The following is a 20,019-nucleotide window of genomic DNA, read 5'->3' as shown; positions in this document are numbered from 1 at the left end:
ACAGAAGCCACATTAAACAATTATAAAAATTCCGTATGGATGAGCATCTGAGAGTCCACCAAGTTTCTCTGCTTGGTGGAAAGAAGTCAACACAGCACCTTGCATCCGCGTTCAAGGAATGCCAGGAATGAATTAATTTAACATATCAAAAGTCACACATATCACAGTATTCTCTTCTCAGAAAATGTTATGGTTGCTCCCAAGTGATTGGTGAGAACAACTAAATCAGGAGATCTGAATAAATTTTGATGAAGTAACTCACTGGATATAATAAAAAACTGACCTTCCAAATTCAATGTATGGTGGGCCTCTCTACAGTGTGGTCTGCTGATTTTAATTTCAACTACCGTATTTTTCGTCCCATAGGACGCTCCGTCCCATAGGACGCACCTAGTTTTTTGGGGGGGAATCATAGTATCATAGAATCATAGAGTTGGAAGAGACCACAAGGGCCATCGAGTCCAACCCCCTGCCAAGCAGGAAACAAGCAGGAAATTATTTTCCTTTATTTCCCCCCCAAAACCAGGTCGGGGAACAGCGGTATGGCACTGCGCCTCCCCGCTGTCCCCCAAGCTTGTGGGGCTGGCCGATGTCTGCCCAGCGCGCAGGGCTCTCTGCTTCAGGGCGCTCTGCGCGCCGGGCGGCAGGCTGCTATCCGCAGCCTGGGGGGCCCTGCGGGAACTCCCGCGGGCTCCCCAGGCTTGCTGATAGCTTCCTGAAGCCTGGAGAGCGAGAGGGGTCGGTGCGCACCGACCCCTCTCGCTCTCCAAGCTTCAGCGAAAGCCTGTATTCGCCCCATAGGACGCACACAGATTTCCCCTTCATTCTTGGAGGGGAAAAAGTGAGTCCTATAGGGCGAAAAATATGGTAAGTTTTATACAGCTTCTAAGGGTTGTTGTTTTTTTTTTTTAAAAAAGGTTTCTACCCCTGTCACATGCACTTGACAACTCTGCAAAATATTTTCTTTAATACTATACAGCAAGACATTTTAGAGCCGAGACTGGTAAACCCTCTAGGCTTTCCAAATGGCTTTGAATTATCTCTCTTCAATTAATGTTTCATTCCCTAGAGTAAGTTCATTAAAAAATCCTATCACTGCAATTAGCACATTACTAACTACTTATCCTATTATAGAATTTAATTGCTTACTGTGGCCAGTACACTTTGGTAACACCAAGTAGGTTCAACCCTAAAAGCATATAATATACATTCCCTGTTTCAGGATTCTACAGGGTTTTTTTGTGAAAATGTGTTTACCGCAATACGCTGTTGGTTGTTTCTCTCCCTCCTCCAAATTCAATTATATGCAATTTTACAGATATTGAACACTTACATAAAAAGATCGTGTTACATTCCTCACCTTTGCATAATGGTATACATTTAACACAAACCAGGATTGGTCTTAACTATTATCTTTATAATTATGATACAACTTCATGCAACATATTCCTTGTCCTCCTTTAGCAATTCTAGTTAATCTATAAGCATGTGTTCTGACCCTTTCCGTAGCATCAAAAATGAACTTTTGTTTTCTAGCTGGCTATCCTGACAAAACCATCAAATAAGTAAACTAGACTCCCATCTGTGATGCCAATAAGCAATTTATAACATGAATGTGTCATTTATTTTAACACCTCTGAATGCAGTTTATTAACACTGAATCCATAGTCAACCTCCTTGCTTAGAAGGATCTCACTATTGTTGAAGGAGCACACAGTGTTCAGAAACGGGGGGGGGGGGGACACCACTATTCTCAAACTGAGCTGACACCACAGCTAACGTTACAGAAAGAGAACTGTCAAACAGAATATATCAAACTGTTTTAAGAGTGTGAGCGGATGAATGAAGAGACAGGGAGATTCTGTGGTTCTGTGGTTCTCCTTGCCTCAAAACACCCTGACATAGAAGGAGAAAGAAACTTATGATGAGTTTGATTGCATTACAGCCCATTATCTAGCCTACAATGTGGCAACGATAGAGGTGGAAAAAGCATTTTTTCCTCCTCGATCATTGTCCAGAGGAGCATATCTGAGTGCTGCAGAGCCAATTACCATCTGGCCAAGGTAGAACTCAGTTGCTAGCTGTTACACATTTGCAGGACACTCTGAGGGTGAAATTGTTTGGCCCTTGTGGTTAACATACAGCATCACTGGGTCTCATCTTTCTAAGATGGCTTTCAGTTACTGGAAGCTGAGAACACAGATGTGGTTGGCACTTGGTCAGTTCCAGCTGACCACTGACCAGCATGGAAAATATGTCCAGCTCAGAAGAACTGTGGATGAAGAACTCTGCCTGAGCAGCTTAATGGACTGGACGAGGGGTAATAAACTGAGATTCAACCCAGACAAAACCAAGATACCCTTGATGAGTGTTGGTCAACCTGCTCTGGAAGGAGTTACATACTTTCCAAAGGATCGGGTTCACAGTGTGGGGGTGCTTATTGATGTGACACTGCCTTAAGAGGCTCATGTGGCCTCTGTGGCTCAAAGCACCTTTTTATCAACTGCAGCTGATAAACTAGCGTTACTATGCATCAATGAAGATAGCTCAGTTGCAGTTACAGGTGCTCTGGTAACTCCCAGAGGTAAATTTAGGATATTGCAATGTGTTCTGCCTTTAACAATGGTCTAAAACTGTTGATCTGAAACAGGGACAAGGTGTTTATATCATATTATGGCAGGGCTTTATATGCAATACCTGCTTCCAGCCTGGGTTTCATTTAAAGTGCTGATTTTAATCTTTAAATCACTTAATAGCTTGGGACTAGGTTAGCTAAATTGGTGGTGCTGTGGGTTAAACCACGGTGCCGCTTCGGCTTGCCAATCATAAGGTCGGTAGTTCGAATCCCCACAACAGGATGAGCTCCCGTTGTTCGGTCCCAGCTCCTGCCAACCTAGCAGTTTGAAAGCACACCCCAAAAAAGTGCAAGTAGATAAATAGGTATTGCTCCGGCAGGAAGGTAAACGGTGTTTCCGTGCGCTGCTCTGGTTTTGCCAGAAGCGGCTTAGTCATGCTGGCCACATGATCCGGAAAAATCGTCTGCAGAAGCAGACAAACGCTGGCTCCCTCGGCCTGTGAAGCGAGATGAGTGCTGCAACCCCAGAGTCATTCGCAACTGGACTTAATTGTCAGGGGTCCCTTTACCTTTACCTAGAGACCACCTTACTCTGAATACACCTAGTGTATCCGTAAGATCATCAACAGAGGCAAAGTTCCATGTGTCCCTAGTAAACAAAGTGAGAAGATGGAGAGGGCCCTTCTCAGTAATGGAATGGCTTCCAAAGAGTCTCACTAGATGTCTTCCTTTTGAAAGTCTTTTATTTACTCAGACCTTTTAAACAACTTGTATTATAAAACAGAAGTAGAACAAAACAAGTTGTGTGGGGTCTTAATAATTGAGGTGCACTTATTTTATAATCTGAGCTGCTAACTGATTTTATTTTCCTTTGCTCTAAAGGAGAGCTTTTAATGCTGCATTTATTGTCTTTATTGCCTTTTAATTATTCTATTTTAACGTAGTTTAGTATTCTTTGTTGTCTGAGTCGACCAGAGAGTTTAAACTGATGGGCACACAAACAAATTCAGTAAATAAAATAAGGTTCCATTATTTATCTGCACTTTCATCATGCCTTGAACCTTTAGAAATCTTTATGCAAGAGATGGAAATAGAGGAGAGCAGAAAATAACTGTTATTTTGTGTGAACATATAGACTAGGCACTATGGGTGGAAAGGACTCTTTTAAAGTACGTACGTCTCTACTTGAGCATGTGGAAATGCCTATGGACTATTTATGGGTACTTGCATTCTACTGAACAAATAAAGCCTAGAGAGAAATGGTAAAATCCAAAACTTTTACCTGCTGGGCACTAATGTACAATCAATGTCAGGCCTTTTCGTTTTGGGAATGGCATAAAGAGGATATCGGTCCCCATGGCGAATCAGCACATGAACAGAATTCAGTTTAAAATAGTGAGGTGCATGACCTATAAAAGAAACATTAAAATTGATTTAAAACAACAACAATCAGTTTTAGAAGTCTAGAATTCACCAAGTTAATATATTCAGCTACATACAATATAGGCAATAAAGGAAAAAACACATAAGCTGATCTTTACAAGTCAAAAAATAAACAGAACATAAACACACACAAAGGGACGCAGGTGGCGCTGTGGGTTAAAGCCTCAGCGCCTAGGACTTGCCGATCGAAAGGTCGGCGGTTCGAATCCCTGCGGCGGGGTGCGCTCCCGCTGCTCGGTCCCAGCGCCTGCCAACCTAGCAGTTCGAAAGCACCTCCGGGTGCAAGTAGATAAATAGGGACCGCTTACCAGCGGGAAGGTAAACAGCGTTTCCGTGTGCGGCTCTGGCTCGCCAGAGCAGCGATGTCACGCTGGCCACGTGACCCGGAAGTGTCTCTGGACAGCGCTGGCCCCTGGCCTCTTAAGTGAGATGGGCGCACAACCCCAGAGTCTGTCAAGACTGGCCCGTACGGGCAGGGGTACCTTTACCTTTTTAAACACACACAAAAGCAAACATCCAACAGCAACAAAGATGCATTATTCTAATATGCTATAAACTGTTAAAAGAAGACAAGAACAGGGAGGGGAAATACTAAAATGGGAAAAGGATTATCATATATACTGTATATACTCGAGTATAAGCCACCTTTTTCAGCACATGTTTTATGCTGGGGGGAAAAACCTCAGCTTATACTCAAGTGAGGGTCCCTGTCAGCGGCTGGTGGTGGTGGAGAAATGAGCAGCCCGAAAGCAGCCCTTTTGGGCTCCTTGTTCTTCCTCTGCCGCTGTCGCCACCAGCCTCTGCCTCTCAGCAGCACCCTAGGTAGGCAGGGGGACGGGAGGGGCTGGGGGAGAGAGAGAAGCCCCCTTTGCCGTGTGCGCATGCGCGCACACACACGCACTCCAGCCCACCAGGAGGTTTGTGGTGTGGTGAACCGGCTTATACTCGAGTCAGTAAGTTTTCCCAGTTTTTTGTGGTAAAATTAGGTGCCTCGGCTTATATTCGGGTCGGCGTCTACTTGAGTATATACGGTAATTGTCTATTTGGAATTCCAAAAGATTATTTCAACATTCCAAAAGATTATTTTCAAATTCATTTATCAATCCATCCTCTTTTGTCTCTCACAAACGTAATTTTGTTCAGTTTTGCAAGATGCCAGCATTTAATGTGTAATTTACATAAATGAGGAGTTTCTTCTCTTCCTCAACATTTTGTGCAAGTTGCAGTGCAATCCTATATATGCATACTCAGAAGTAAATGCCATTCCTCAACATTTTGTGCAAGTTACAGTGCAATCCTATATTTGCATACTCAGAAGTAAATGCCATTGAATTTAATTGCGCTTCCTATCTGACTCAGATAGCTTCCTAAGAGGGCCTCCTCAGATTCTTGATTGCTCTAGAGCCTATCTTAAAAGGTGGTATATATTTCAATGTCTATTTGCAAGGGAGCGTGTTGCATTCATGTTTCCAAGACCATCCAATCAGCCAAGAGTTAGAAACAAACTGGTGTATAACCTTAGTTAAAAAACCAGAAGCTTTCTTATTAGTTATTATAGGAGTGGACCTACCAAAATTACCAAAGAATTTGTTTAAGTATGCAACAATGGCCGCACGGACTTTAGTAGCAAAATACTGGAAAGAAGAAGGTGGCCCATCCAAAGAAGATTGACAATTTAAACTAATGGAATACGCTGAAGTGGCAAAATGGACGATGAAATTAAGAGGAAGTGATGATAATGAATTTAAGGAAGAATGAAAGATGTTTATTGCATATATACAGAAGCAATGTACACAGGTTAATACATTAGCAGGGTTTTAAGATAACTTGTAATTTTATTATGAATGGATAATACGTGATTTAAATATGTTACAAATTTAACAATGGACATGTAGTATCTTTATAAATAATAGAACCAAGGAAGGGATTAGATGGAAGTCAATTTGTTTTGTTTTTGCATTGTTTTGGGGTTTTTTTTTGTTATTTTTGGAAAAATCAATAAAATGTTATGTTTTAAAAAAGGAAACACATTGGTGTATTAGAAGAACCCTTGGTCTGATCCAGTAGGACTGACTGCAACTGAGCCAAGTAGGTGGTGAGGTTGTCAAAGCTTTGCTTTTTACCTTATTTACTATAGCAGCTTGCTTCTACCTGGAAATTTTTTAAGAGCACTCTGTAACAAGAAAGCGTGCATTTGAAATTAAAACACCAGTAATTACACAGAAATAAAGCAGCAGACACCAATGCTGTAACAGGTTTACCTTCCATACTGCGTTCAGGTATGTTGGGAATGTTACAATAAAACTGGGCTTCGAAAATTGGATCTATAGCAGGTGTCTCCGTCAAAGGATCAGGCATTATTCTCTTTCGATTCTTGGAGCCAAGATCATCTTCTTTAACAGGGTTAACAGGGATCAAGTGTACTAAAAATACAAATAAGCAACATTCACATCATTTTGCTATTGTTGCATTATGTTAAAGCAACATTCGTATCATTTTGCTATTGTTGCATTATGTTAAAGCAACATTTGCATCATTTTGCTATTGTTGCATTATGTTAAAGCTCTAGTGTTGCATTATGTTAAAGCTCTATCATTTGACTCAAAATATAAATACAAATATTTTCCAGGATATCCCTATTACATTAGGCATACCATAAGTGTGACACACAACAAGGGGTGGGGGATTGGAAACAGGAAAAAAAAGAAAAGAAATGTGGAATCATCACTACTGATGCTGGCCACTGAAATATTTTCCACACCGCTAGATTAACCTAGCTGATTTCTGTGGTGCAAGTGCAATTTACCATATATTTCAAAATATACCTGGAATCTCTGCCCATCTGCTATCCTCCCCAACCCTACTCCACAGTCCTACAATAGCACCTTTAAAAGGGGCTACAAATTCATAATATGTTCTACAGTTACACAAAAATACAAATACTTGTAATAATAAATGTTCCTATTTTAATAGGAAGAATATACGCATTACAGTGGCCACGATAAAAGCTACTTCTGAAGAAAGAAAGACCCGTGCAATAAGCCAAATCAATATTACAAACTTGCATTTCAGTATCACTGACTATGTCTTATATATATTTTCAGTGGACTGCAAAACATTAAGATATATTTACTTTTTGTCTGAAGCATAGTAATCAGAATAGGAAGCAATGTAAGCGTTACAAAAAGGCATAGAAGGAAGAAAGCAGCTGCAGCAAAATCATCAATTTTAAACCATTTACCTAAAATTAGAATAAAAGAAAGGAAATCTGTTTCCCATTTTCTTTTTCCTTTGCAACCACAAATGGTCCAAAAAGAATATGCAGAGAAAGTAGCCATTTCAGTCTGGAATTTTTTTCTTAGTGGTAGCCTTAAATACAGACTGTTCTTTCAGTTCCATGCAACCAAACTGTTTAAAACTTTTTTACTGACGTAGGAAGTAGGTCACACAGCAAATACTTTTTCAAGTTACGTGGCAATTTTTCATCAGCATGGAAGAGAAAATATGCATAATAAGAACTATTCAAAGTTCATTATCCCTCTCCCCTAAAGAAGGGGCTTGTGGTTTCCAAATCTTGCAAAGTAGTTTTCACTAAAATATACCAACACAGAAAAAAGTAAAACACAAGTAAGAGACTAATTAGCACAGAAGCACATTAAAGGGTGGATATATGCTACGTAAAGAGAGGGGATGGTTAACTAAGAAAACCCAGTGGCAGATATTATGCCCCCTTCCCCAAAAAACCCAGCCTGGAGGAGACAGATAAGGAGCATATGGATTAGACAGCTGAATGGGTAAATGGCAATTCAGACACAAAGCAAACCTGAGAATGCACTGCAGAAAATCTTACCATCTGCTATGCCAATTTAAGGACTACTATCATGCCAGACAGGGACGCAGGTGGCGCTGTGGGTTAAAGCCTCAGCGCCTAGGACTTGCCGATCGAAAGGTCGGCGGTTCGAATCCCTGCGGCGGGGTGCGCTCCCGCTGCTCGGTCCCAGCGCCTGCCAACCTAGCAGTTCGAAAGCACCTCCGGGTGCAAGTAGATAAATAGGGACCGCTTACCAGCGGGAAGGTAAACGGCGTTTCCGTGTGCGGCTCTGGCTCGCCAGAGCAGCGATGTCACGCTGGCCACGTGACCCGGAAGTGTCTCCGGACAGCGCTGGCCCCTGGCCTCTTAAGTGAGATGGGCGCACAACCCCAGAGTCTGTCAAGACTGGCCCGTACGGGCAGGGGTACCTTTACCTTTACCTTTACCTATCATGCCAGACTCAATTATAAAGTTGTATATTTGGGACTACTTAACATCTTTTATGTCAATTGCTTGAGAAAAATGAAGGGATAGTAGAACTTCAAGTCTACTGCACTCCACCTACTTAATGGGGAGTAAGCCCCACTTAATGCAACAGGACTTACTTCTGAGTAGCATAATTAGGATTGTAGCATAATTCTAGTTATGGGTTGTGGTGAGCTCTGAAGGAGAATGAGCTTTCTTACACCACAATTCCATCTATTTGTCTAAAAAGGTAAAGGGTAAAGGTACCCCTGCCCGTACAGGCCAGTCTTGACAGACTCTGGGGTTGTGCGCCCATCTCACTTAAGAGGCCAGGGGCCAGCGCTGTCCGGAGACACTTCCGGGTCACGTGGCCAGCGTGACATCGCTGCTCTGGCGAGCCAGAGCCGCACACGGAAACGCCGTTTACCTTCCCGCCGGTAAGCGGTCCCTATTTATCTACTTGCACCCGGAGGTGCTTTCGAACTGCTAGGTTGGCAGGCGCTGGGACCGAGCAGCAGGAGCGCACCCCGCCGCAGGGATTCGAACCGCCGACCTTTCGATCGGCAAGCCCTAGGCGCTGAGGCTTTAACCCACAGCGCCACCTGCGTCCCATCTATTTGTCTACTTGGAAGCAAATTCATTGGGGCTTACTTCTAGGTAAGTGGGGCCAGGATTACAGCCTGTTAGCATGCCAGTGCATACAGACCATTGGTGGATGTTTTCTAGTTGCTAACTTTTTGAAATAATTCAGTCTTCATATTGCCAAACAAACAATATGGCCACTGGATACACTCCAGATTGGGGCCACAGTGGAGGGCAAAGGATTAATGCCATAGTACCACAGAGACTAGGACTTGCTGATCAGAAGGTCGGTGGTTCGAATCCCATTGCTCGGTCCCTGCTCCTGCCCACCTAGCAGTTCGAAAGCACGTCAAAGTGCAAGTAGATAAATAGGTACCACTCTGGCGGGAAGGTAAACAGCATTTCCATGCGCTGCTCTGGTTCGCCAGAAATGGCTTAGTCATGCTGGCCACATGACCCGGAAGCTGTACGCCGGCTCCCTCGGCCAATAAAGCAAGATGAGCGTCGCAACCCCAGAGTTGTCCGCGACTGGACTTAATGGTCAGGGGTCCCTTTACCTTTACTACTCCATTACAATAGAGATCCAAGGCTTATTGCCAGCATTGTCAAAAGAAGAACCTATTCAGTTTAATGAATCCTTTGGCAATACAAATTGAACGTGCAGGAGCCTCGGTCCAGATCAGAACCACAGCAGGGAGCAAAGAGTTAAACCCCCTCTAGCCCCCACCCTAAACTAGGGCCCTGATAAGGCCCCAGTGTGATCAGGGGCTGAGGCCATTCCCACTTTGAATGCAACTCTCCAGGGGGAAAGTTTTTTCACCACTACGCTATATGAAGAAAGGATGTGAATGTTAACAGACATGTAAGAACTCATGAGCTATCCTCCTCCTAACCCCTAACATGTCTTTCCCATCTCCACTTCCCCAATTCCATTCAATCCTTCATTCCTAGAGTGGCCCTGTTTTTATTGTGCTGCATTGTCCAGCAGGTCCATTTCCTATCAAAGTAAGAGAAAACAGGGAGAAATCGCAAACAAAACTTCTTTGAAAGTATGTTAAACCTTCAATTCAAAATGTGTCGTATGTTCAAAATGAATGGTCTTTAGTATATATTTTGTGCTTAATATAGCCTTGCATAATTCACACAAATAGAAGACACCCTCCAAACAGAAAAAGGAAATAAAAGATTACTAGATAGATCTTTCAACTCTCCTTGCAGAACAGGGAGATAAAAGGATTTACAGAAGCAGATGCAGTGGCGTAGCGTGGGGGGGCGGGGGGGCGGCCGCACCGGCCGCAACATCTGGGGGGGCGCTCGCACTCGCAGCTCTCTGCCCCTACCTGGCTCACTCAGGGTTAGGGGGGGCAAATTACTTGCCTTGCCCCGGGTGCTGACAACCCACGCTACGCCACTGAGCAGATGAAACCAGAAATAAAGTAACATTGTACACACTTTATTTAAACAGAAACGCAAACGGAGAATGAAACTGTTTACTGTGTTTACATTTTGAAATACAGGGGACTTCAAAGTAAACAAATTACTAAATACCTACATTTGCACACTTGACAGCAGACTGAGCAAAGTCTTTTTTTGCCAAGTCAGTCAGGCAACAAATGTGCTCCAGCAGCTTTAGAGGCCTCTCAGTTTACAGTAAGACAGTTACAAATATCACAATATTGTGACACTATAACAAGAGACTTTTGTGTAGTAGCTAAATCAACAAATTCCATTACCTTTGACAAGCATGGAAACAAAATTAAATTAAAAAGGAAACCATCAACAGCTTCCTAAGTTTGAGAGCAAACTTGCAAGCCAAGCATTAAGTGATACATACTTATGTTGCTGACAAACTAATATTAACACAATGCTAATACTAAAGTACAGTGGTACCTTGGTTCCCAAATGGCTTTGTTGTTGAACAAACCTGGAAGTGAGTGTTTCAGTTTTTGAACATTTTTTGGAAGCCGAACGTCCGACACAGCTTCTGCTTCAGTGCAGGAAGCTCCTGCAGCCAATTGGAAGCCGCGCCTTGGTTTTCAAACGGTTTTAGGAGTTGAACAGACTCCCGGAATGGATTAAGCTTGAGAACCAAGGTACCACTGTATCCTCAGTAAAGGGCAATTTTTGAAAAAGTTGTGTGTGTTTTAGTTGAAATCATTCAAATTCTGCATGATTTATTTTGGCTGGCAGAAGCTCTTCAAGACCTCAGGCAAGGCCTGAGCATTGCTTGCAGAGATCCCTTTAAAACAGGGGTGTGTTATCTCCTGTCTGCGAGCTGAATTAATCCTGGCACAGGTCCTAGCTGGCACTGTGGTTCATCCAAAACCACACCCACCTGACCCACACCTGGTGTCATATATGACGCCAGGTGTGGGTCAGGCAGCTGGAGTAGGAGAGGAAGACAAAAGGGGAAGAAAAAGCTCTGAGTTGATGGGGGGCCCTCTTCCCATCCTTTGAACTCCCTGGGAAGCTCAGGAAACCTGGTGCACCTGAAACTGAGTGTAAAATGTGCAGCTGAATGGGATACAGCTTTGGGCAGCCTGAGGAAGCACCATTCACCTTGGGCTTGCCCATAAGAAGCAAGTCTAGAGTGAGAAACCAGGGGGATGCCTCTTCTCGCTGTTTTTGTTGGACCCTGAGAGAGAACCCAGAGGCTGAGAAGGAGCGTGTGTCAGAAGGGAAATGAACCTATATTGATTTATATATATTTGTAACTTTGTCTCAGTGTAACATTTTTATATGTTGCTGTGTATTTGCGTAATGCTTTGTTTAAGCTGCTTGTAGAACTTCAGCTTTCTGTACACCACTTAAGAGATATTTTGAATATATTAAGCAGTATAAAAAAGGAGGAACTATTAAAATGTTCTCCCTATTGTTCCCTGGCAACAGAGGCTTGCAGGCACTACCTGAGGCACTGACTTCAAGCCTGATGGACTTGGCTGCACTACAGGGTTCCTTGTGGAATAGCCAGCCTCATAGAAACAGCTCCTGCACCACAATTCATTGGTGTCAACGGGAGTCCCGTCCCCCCCCCCCCAAGGTGCACAGCAGGAAAATATTCCTGATTTTCATTTCAACCATAGATTGGAATGAACCTTCCTTGTGTACTGTGGTCCCAATAAAAACTACCTCCCGCACCTAATATTTTTGGTTTTAAAAAAACATGATAACTGTTACTTACATCTTAACATACCCTATGCATTTTCACATGCCTCCTACAGGTTAAGAAAAGAGAGACCAGACAATATTGATAATTTTTAGCCAGTTATAACTGAACATACATCAGCATTTTACAATGCATCTCTCCCCACCCCCGCCGCCCTGAAACTGAAAGAGAATTCATATTCTTATCTCACATGCTAATATGTGTTCATGGATATAAACAGCAATCTTCATCCTGCGAACATGTCTTATGCTCAAGGCACAACACAGGAAGTACTGAGCCACTTTCCAACCATTTTCTTTTAATTACCTCTATAAAAATTTGCCCAGGGGTCTAAAGATAAAATTTATCACCAGCCATAGCAAGATTCCATCATTTTAATCCTCCTTCTGAAAGACATTAGCAATATCCACATGTACCAATGAGGCAGATTACACAGTGATAAGACAGAACAGTATGATTGCTTTTCAACGTGCAATACTTTGCTAAGAAACTCATTACACATTTGGAGAACACAAGACAGACAAACACACCGCAGTAAACATCCATAAATTATGACTTCTGAAATTATTTCCTGTGTATCTAAAATACAGTAACAGAAAACAGATTTTTAGTTACATTTTTAGAAAGAAAAGAAAATGCAGAAAAATGATCCTTAGGGGTGAATGGTCGTACTGCCATGCCATACAACTCCAAACAAGATCAATTTACTGGGAACTAGGGTGTCTGGAAATCTCTAACACAAACGGCAGTAATGCAAAACAATTCAACAGCCTCACTTGTTGGTTATCCCCAGTATTAATCCAGCTAAGACAAATTTCAAAATATGACTACACTGAAATTGCAGCAGATCACTTTTGCTTACCCAGCAATGGAAATTCAAACACAAGTACAGAAGAAAATGCATTGGTTAAATAACAAACTCTCCCCATGAGTTATTTAAAATCTCAGAAAGACCAGACATATGTCATATCTCCGCCAATCTTTCCCAGCATTTCCCATTGCTTTCTTTCCCAAACATACCAGCTGAGACCCCATCTTTAAATTTCTACTGTTCCCAATGGAGGCTTCCAACTACTGTATGTTTGGAAACCTACAATGCCACCTGGAATGCAAGGATGAATGGATTTTACAACTTCCTGAACAGATTTACCTTTTAGTTGAGTGGTCTTTTATCACACATTGAATTCAAGGTAATGAGACAATACAAATGGACACTGTGATGAAGTGAATTTACCAACTTGGGAGACTGGTCATAGGAGCTGCCTAGTCTGTCTAAGAGGGAAGCTCCTTCCTTCTTAACAGATTCCAGGAGTGGCAGGCAAACATAGCACAATCATCACTGGCCATTAACTCCTTGGTGGCTGGCTCTCAGGCCATTAGATCTCAGGAGAAGAAGCATTCAGTAATGAGACAACTGATCTGGTATAACTGATCTGAAGAAGTGTGCATGCACACGAAAGCTCATACCAAGAACTAACTTAGTTGGTCTTTAAGGTGCTACTGGAAGGAATTTTTTTATTTTGTTCTGATCTGGTATAAGTTCTGTACTCTACGGCTGTATTGCTCTTTCAACGGCCATTAGGGAAGTAGAAATACTTAAGTAACAGCATATTTAAAGTTTAGGAAGTAGATTTGCTTTTTTGTTAAACTGCTCCATAAGGTTACCTTCTGTTTTTCTACTGTAAGCCATTCCCTTTGAGTCTATAAAGAAAACCTATTGAGTGCTTAGATAACCCCATTTTGTGCTGTTCAGTGGGATTGCTCTCTGAAACAGCTCTCCTTCCCTTTCAAACCTGCTTACCAAGTAAGAATTCTTAAGAATTTAAAATGTGCCGCTGGTTCTGGCAAGGAAATGTGGTGATGACAGTGAAACTACCTAGGCTAAAACTAGCCATATTCCCATTTCCCATATTCCTATTCACTCAATCATTGGGGAGACCCCTATATACTTGAGGATGGTACCCATCAGAGAGACGCACATCTGTTCAGACTGTGTGTACAGTAGACATCCAGACTGCTGTGCAAGCATCACTAAACTAGCATTAAGTTTAAAAGCATGCTCCCATTAGTTTATTATTCCACATGGCAGGAGGAAAATTATATATGTGAAAAGTTTATTCGGATTTTTTTCTTCGCATACTCTTACAGAAAGTAATTCAGACAGTAGTCATACACCTACTCACTTCTCCTCCTTGAAATTACTGCAAAGTATCGACAACCTCACCTAATTATCATGCATAAAATATAACTGTAGCTCAGTAATTATAACACCTTGGTAGAAATCTGAAAAGCAACTGACATGTGAAGCCAATAGATAAAGTAAAACAATGTAACTTAAAAGTAATTCTGCTTTTTTATTTTTGCATTTTTGCATTTTTGCAGAATTTACTGTCTTGCTAGGAACATGCCCTGCATTTGCCAAAAGTGCAGCAGAAACAAATGTGAAGATTATCACTAAACTAGCAAAACCTGAATTCCAAATTAGACTTAAGGAGGCTCATCCATGCATTAAATGCTACCTGTGGAAATGTGAATTATTGACAAACTTTGGACAGCCCAAATCTAACAAATACAGTAATAGCAACCAATCAGTGAACTTTATATGATAGTTCTATTTATTGGGATTTCACCACCCAGCAACAGTTAGCTAGGCTGGCACAGTATTAACGTAAGTTATGAAAGGAAATTGACTTTGCTTTAAGCAAGCCTATTTCAAACAGCATATAATCATGCAATGCACTTAAGAGTAGTTACTGCAAAGGAATTACCAGTTATCACCTCATATCAGTCTTGAATGGGATCCCATTATATGCTTCAAAACCACATCTCTTTTTCACCTAACCTCCCCATTGCCTATATAGCGAATGCTTACATACTTAATACGTACTGCACAAATATATCATCACCCACTCCCACCAAGACTCAAATGTGTACAGATTTGTAGTGTTCATGCAAAATAGGTCAGTGCACACATTATCCACTTAGTAGGATGTTCTATTCACTACTACATCTTTCTTTGGTCTAGGATCTAATGCACATGAGCTCTACATCACACTGTGATAGAACTTATTGGGTTGACTTGTTTTCTCTAGGAGACAGCAGCTAAGTGACATAATGAGGTGTTACAGCTTTCCTATTCTCAAAGCAGGTGAAATACAGTCAATTAAAAACTGTTGCCAAATAATAATAAAAAACTTGCAGCAATTTAGACTACCAAAATCCTTGTCTTTCTACTATTTCAACACGATAATGGATCTGCCCTGGGAGCTCAGAGTCTTCAAAAGAATATATTGTAAACTAAGGGAGATTCCATTGGCTTGTTAGCTACTTTCCACATTATTAGCCTGAAGCCATTTAACTAAACAATAATTCAACTGCTGTTTGCATCTCACACATACATACAGTAAATTAACTATTCATTCTAGCTAATGAAAGCTTTTAAATACACCCATTTTCTATGTTTCTATATTTTTAATGTACACATGTCACCATTTACAACTGAAATGGCTTCATAAGATGACATCTTGCTAATTCTGGTCTGCAGCAAAACATTTGATAACGCAGACCAGAATGTTTTACTATGTTTTTATATACCGTATTGGCCTGAATATAAGCCACATTTTTTCCCAAATTCTGATTGTGAAAAGTTAAAGTTCGGCTTATACAGTGGTACTTCAGGTTACATACGCTTCAGGTTACAGACTCAACTAACCCAGAAATAGTGCTTCAGGTTAAGACCTTTGCTTCAGGATGAGAACAGAAATTGTGCTCCGGTGGCACGGCAGCAGCAGGAGGCCCCATTAGCTAATGTGGTGCTTCAGGTTAAGAACAGTTTCAGGTTACGAACAGACCTCTGGAACGAATTAAGTACTTAACCCGAAGTACCACTGTATTTATGACCTTACGCTGCCGGCAAAGTGGTGCGGCTCCCACTCCCCGCACAGAGCAGCCCAGGAGCCTGTCCTGTCTGCGGCTCCCAAGCCACTGAATTTTAAAGGTGAGGCTTATTTGCGGGTGCAGCTTATATCTGAGCCAATACAGTATGCTGGAAGCTGCCCACAGTGGCTGGGGCAACCCAGTTATTATTATATTATAATGGAAGGAGGACAGAAACTGAAAAAAGACAAGCAAAAGGAAGACAGAAAGTAGGAAGCATGAGATATTTGTGAAGAAATAGAGGAGGGGGTAAAGTTTATAAACATTAGTAAAGAAAAACTGTATATGTAACACTGCGACAAAGGTTTTCCTCCTTTGCATCAAGCAGATTAGCAAAGGAGCCAAATGAATAAATAAAAGCAGCTATACTAATATAGCTTGGGCCTATCAGAAGGTCGGCGGTTCGAATCCCTGTGATGGGGTAAGCGCCCGTTGCTTGGTCCCTGCTCCTGCCAACCTAGCAGTTCGAAAGCACGTCAAGTGCAAGTAAATAAATAGGTACCGCTCCAGCAGGAAGGTAAACGGCATTTCTGTGTGCTGCTCTGGTTCGCCAGAAGCGGCTTAGTCATGCTGGCCACATGACCCGGATGCTGTATGCCGGCTCCCTCGGCCAATAAAGCGAGATGAGCGCCACAACCCCAGAGTCGACCACGACTGGACCTAATGGTCAGGGGTCCCTTTACCTTTACCTATACTAATATAGGTTCATTGCTTTACCAAAGGGCTGGAGGGAAAGCATGGAATGATTTGATAAAGGTTTATGAAAGAACAAAATAACCTCAGGGTAGACTGATAGCCAACATGCTGTGCCGTCCACGAAGAACAAAAACAAACAAACAAACAGTCATAAATGCCCCTGTGCCACTACGACCATTAACAATGGTTAACTGATGCCTGTTTTTAACTTTGTTTTCTTTCTGCAAGCTGTTGTGGCATATTTTTATGACATAGCAACATGATAAATATTTTTATGCATAAATAATAGCTGAGGCATGGAGTACCCATCCTAATATTAATGAAGGTCAAACCATGGCAGGAGAACATTAGAAGGCACAAGTGTAGTGCTAACATGGCCTTCACCTACTTCCAACCTGGTCCAGATGTTTTGAACTACAACCCCCATGAGTCCTAGGCAGCAAATCTGGTTCAGACATATGGAGTTGTAGTCCATAACATCTGGAGGTTGGCAAACACCAGCCTAACCTATAGGAAGTATTTGCTGAGGAAATGTGTATTTCTGTACACACAGAAATAATACAGCAACAGGATCTTCAGCCATCAACAAAACCCTTATATATTGTCTGTTGATACATATTGCCAAAAATCCCATCCCCCCTCCACAGTCCCTTACAGCAGTTCTGACATAATATGTACATCGTAAGTATGACTCCTAAGCACATAGGTTTCAATTATAAATGGTCAACCAAGATGCATTCAGCTAAAAATATTGAGCTAAAATGTTAATCAATACAATTTGCTTGCAGACTATCTCATAAGCTGAATTCATAGACAGCTGCAGCTCAGAGGTCATCTTTGAGTACGGTCTGTGAATGATTTATTTTGAATTGCTTCCCCATGTCTACTTACTGGAAATTTTTGCAAGAACCCAAACATGGTCACAAATTGTTAGGGTGGAATAGTAATTTGTAGCACTTGCTAAGAAGCAAGAAAACAACACATCATTTGAGTTACCTGTGTCAAGTCCCCTGAACTTCATCCTAATAATCTGCTACAGACTCCTTGTTTTCCCATACTATGGAACTTGTATAGGAGAAAACAAACACAAGCTTATCATACCAATAATGTACACTGAGCCAGCGAACAGTTCTGCCAAGAGATCCCAAAAATGGAGTTTAAAGGAAGCAAGATCTGCAGCAACTCTAGTCCCAAGAAAAATATGGAATATGAATACAAATAGACAAGAGAAAAATTAATTCAGAACAAGCCATCAGCAGAGGTGTGGTGCTGAAGGCACTCAACATACAGTATGCTAAACATACTTTAGCACATGCTAAACATAAAGCAACAGACATTCTGCCAATGCAAACATCAAATCAGTCAAAAAGCCTAGGGAGTGGGGGGGGGGTTAAGGTGATCTTGTAGGTAAACTGGTCCCAAGTTGTTACGGGCTTTACAGTGGTACCTTGGTTCCCAAACGGCTTAGTTGCCAAACAAATCAGCTCCCGAATGCCGCAAACCCGGAAGTAAGCGTTTTTCGGAAGCCAAACATCTGGCATGGTTTCTGCTTGAGTGCAGGAAGCTCCTGCAGCCAATCGGAAGCCGTGTCTTGGTTTTCGGATGGTTTCAGGAGTTGAACGGACTCCCGGAACGGATTAAGTTCAAGAACCAAGGAACCACTGTAAATAATAGTAATAATAAGAATTCCTTGAATTTAGCTTGGTAGTAAATCAGCAACCAGTGCAGATCTCCGCTATACGGTGGTACCTTGGGTTACATACACTTCAGGTTACAGTACTTAATTCGTTCCGGAGGTCCGTTCTTAACCTGAAACTGTTCTTAACCTGAAGCACCACTTTAGCTAATGGGGCCTCCTGCTGCCGCCACGCCGCCAGAGCCCGATTTCTGTTCTCATCCTGAAGCAAAGTTCTTAACCTAAAGCACTATTTCTGGGTTAGCGGAGTGTGTAACCTGAAGTGTATGTAACCTGAAGCGTATGTAACCTGAGGTACCACTGTATATAAATGTATCACAGCCAATCAATAGGAACATCTATTTGTTTAGCAAAACATGCCAAATCAGAATCAGTAAGAGTCCATCACAAAAAGGCACACTGTCTCAATACATGAGGGCTGGTCCACATATTACAAAGAAGAGAGGTTATAACCCTTTCCTTCTACGGTTATTTAAAGAAGTCTAAAAAAGCAGAGACCTCAAAAACTAGCAACAGTCGCCACAGTTTGAATTAATGAATGGAAAATCATCTTGAGATAAGTTTTTCCACAATCACATAAGCACATAAGACCAGAACAGAAGCAACTAACTGTTTGAAAGTATATAAGTATTTACAGCATGACAACCCTGGAAAGAGAGTTGGTGTTGATCATATTACTGCAAATTCCATATCTAGCTTCCAATATAAGTATATATATATTCTCTTTTTTCCCAGTCTGTAACCAAGCTTTTGTGTTTGAGAATCACCATGACATTTTATGCTTTACTTAATTACTCAATTGTAGAAAGAGTCGCAATTAATGCATTTCTATTTAAAGAAAACATAGTTCTTAATATTGGGGTGGGGAGGGCTTTTCCTTCAATCTGTCCAATTCACATGTAGCATTAAAATGCATTGAAAAACTAATTGTGGCTTAACACAAATGAGCAGCATACTGGTGCATGCATCTCAAAAGTTCCTGATGAGCCCTTTCCGTGCCCCTGCCATGCCAGAAAGAATAACAGAATAATAGAGTTGGAAGAGACCCCCAGGATCATCTTGCAATGCAGAAATATGCAGGAATATGCAGCTGTCCCATACAGGGATTGAACCTGCAACCTTCACGTTATCAGCACCATGCTCTAACCAACTGAGCAACTTTGTGTTCTGTGAAAATAAGTGTTTGTGGTTTGTTTCTCCAAGAAACCATGGCAATCGCTTATGGTTTGTTGGAGATAAACAATCCACAAGCACTGGTTTGCATAATACATAAAGACAGCCACCGACTTATTTCTTCTCTGGTATACAAGAGCAGGGAAGGATCACATCAGGGACTTTATAGAAGTATGCATCTCTGTGTGCAAATAAAGTTAAAATGATTTGATGTTACATGAAAACCAGGAAATCATCACAATCAGCGTGACTTTAGTTAGAATCTGTGTAGAACTCATGTTTCTAGAATTGAAAAAGTGGTGGCATTCATTTCCCATTCACATATACAGCTTGGCATCAACTTCCTTTGAGCTACATTCAAATACGTGGTTTACAAAGAAAGGTTGGGGGCAAACAGAAAGTAGGCCAAATTTAATAGACGCCATGGTGAATGCTGTGAGGCTTTACACTTCTCACATAATGTGAACCAAGGTATA

The 20,019-nt window shown here is 41.7% G+C and overlaps 1 protein-coding gene across 2 annotated transcripts in view; it reads right to left on the bottom strand.

Annotated features, from left to right (window-relative positions):
• PXYLP1 (2-phosphoxylose phosphatase 1) overlaps nucleotides 1–20,019 on the bottom strand; it is a 61,750-nt gene that overhangs the window by 9,902 nt on the left and 31,829 nt on the right. The window contains exons 1-3 of one of the 2 annotated variants that reach the window (XM_079975890.1): nucleotides 7,260–7,532; nucleotides 6,280–6,441; nucleotides 3,858–3,984 (exon numbers count right to left, since the gene is read on the bottom strand). In XM_079975890.1, the coding sequence (XP_079832016.1) occupies nucleotides 3,858–3,984; nucleotides 6,280–6,441; nucleotides 7,260–7,356 (386 nt within the window). In that variant the 5' untranslated portion in view covers nucleotides 7,357–7,532. Of the gene's footprint in view, nucleotides 1–3,857; nucleotides 3,985–6,279; nucleotides 6,442–7,259; nucleotides 7,533–20,019 lie in introns of those variants that run through there. The other variant, XM_079975891.1, reaches the window with a different exon arrangement.

This window comes from Podarcis cretensis (assembly GCF_951804945.1).
Source record: "Podarcis cretensis genome assembly, chromosome: 5".
NCBI lineage: Eukaryota > Metazoa > Chordata > Lepidosauria > Squamata > Lacertidae > Podarcis > Podarcis cretensis.
Note: the sequence above shows the minus strand (reverse complement) of the source record. Positions and strands in the feature narration are given on the sequence as shown.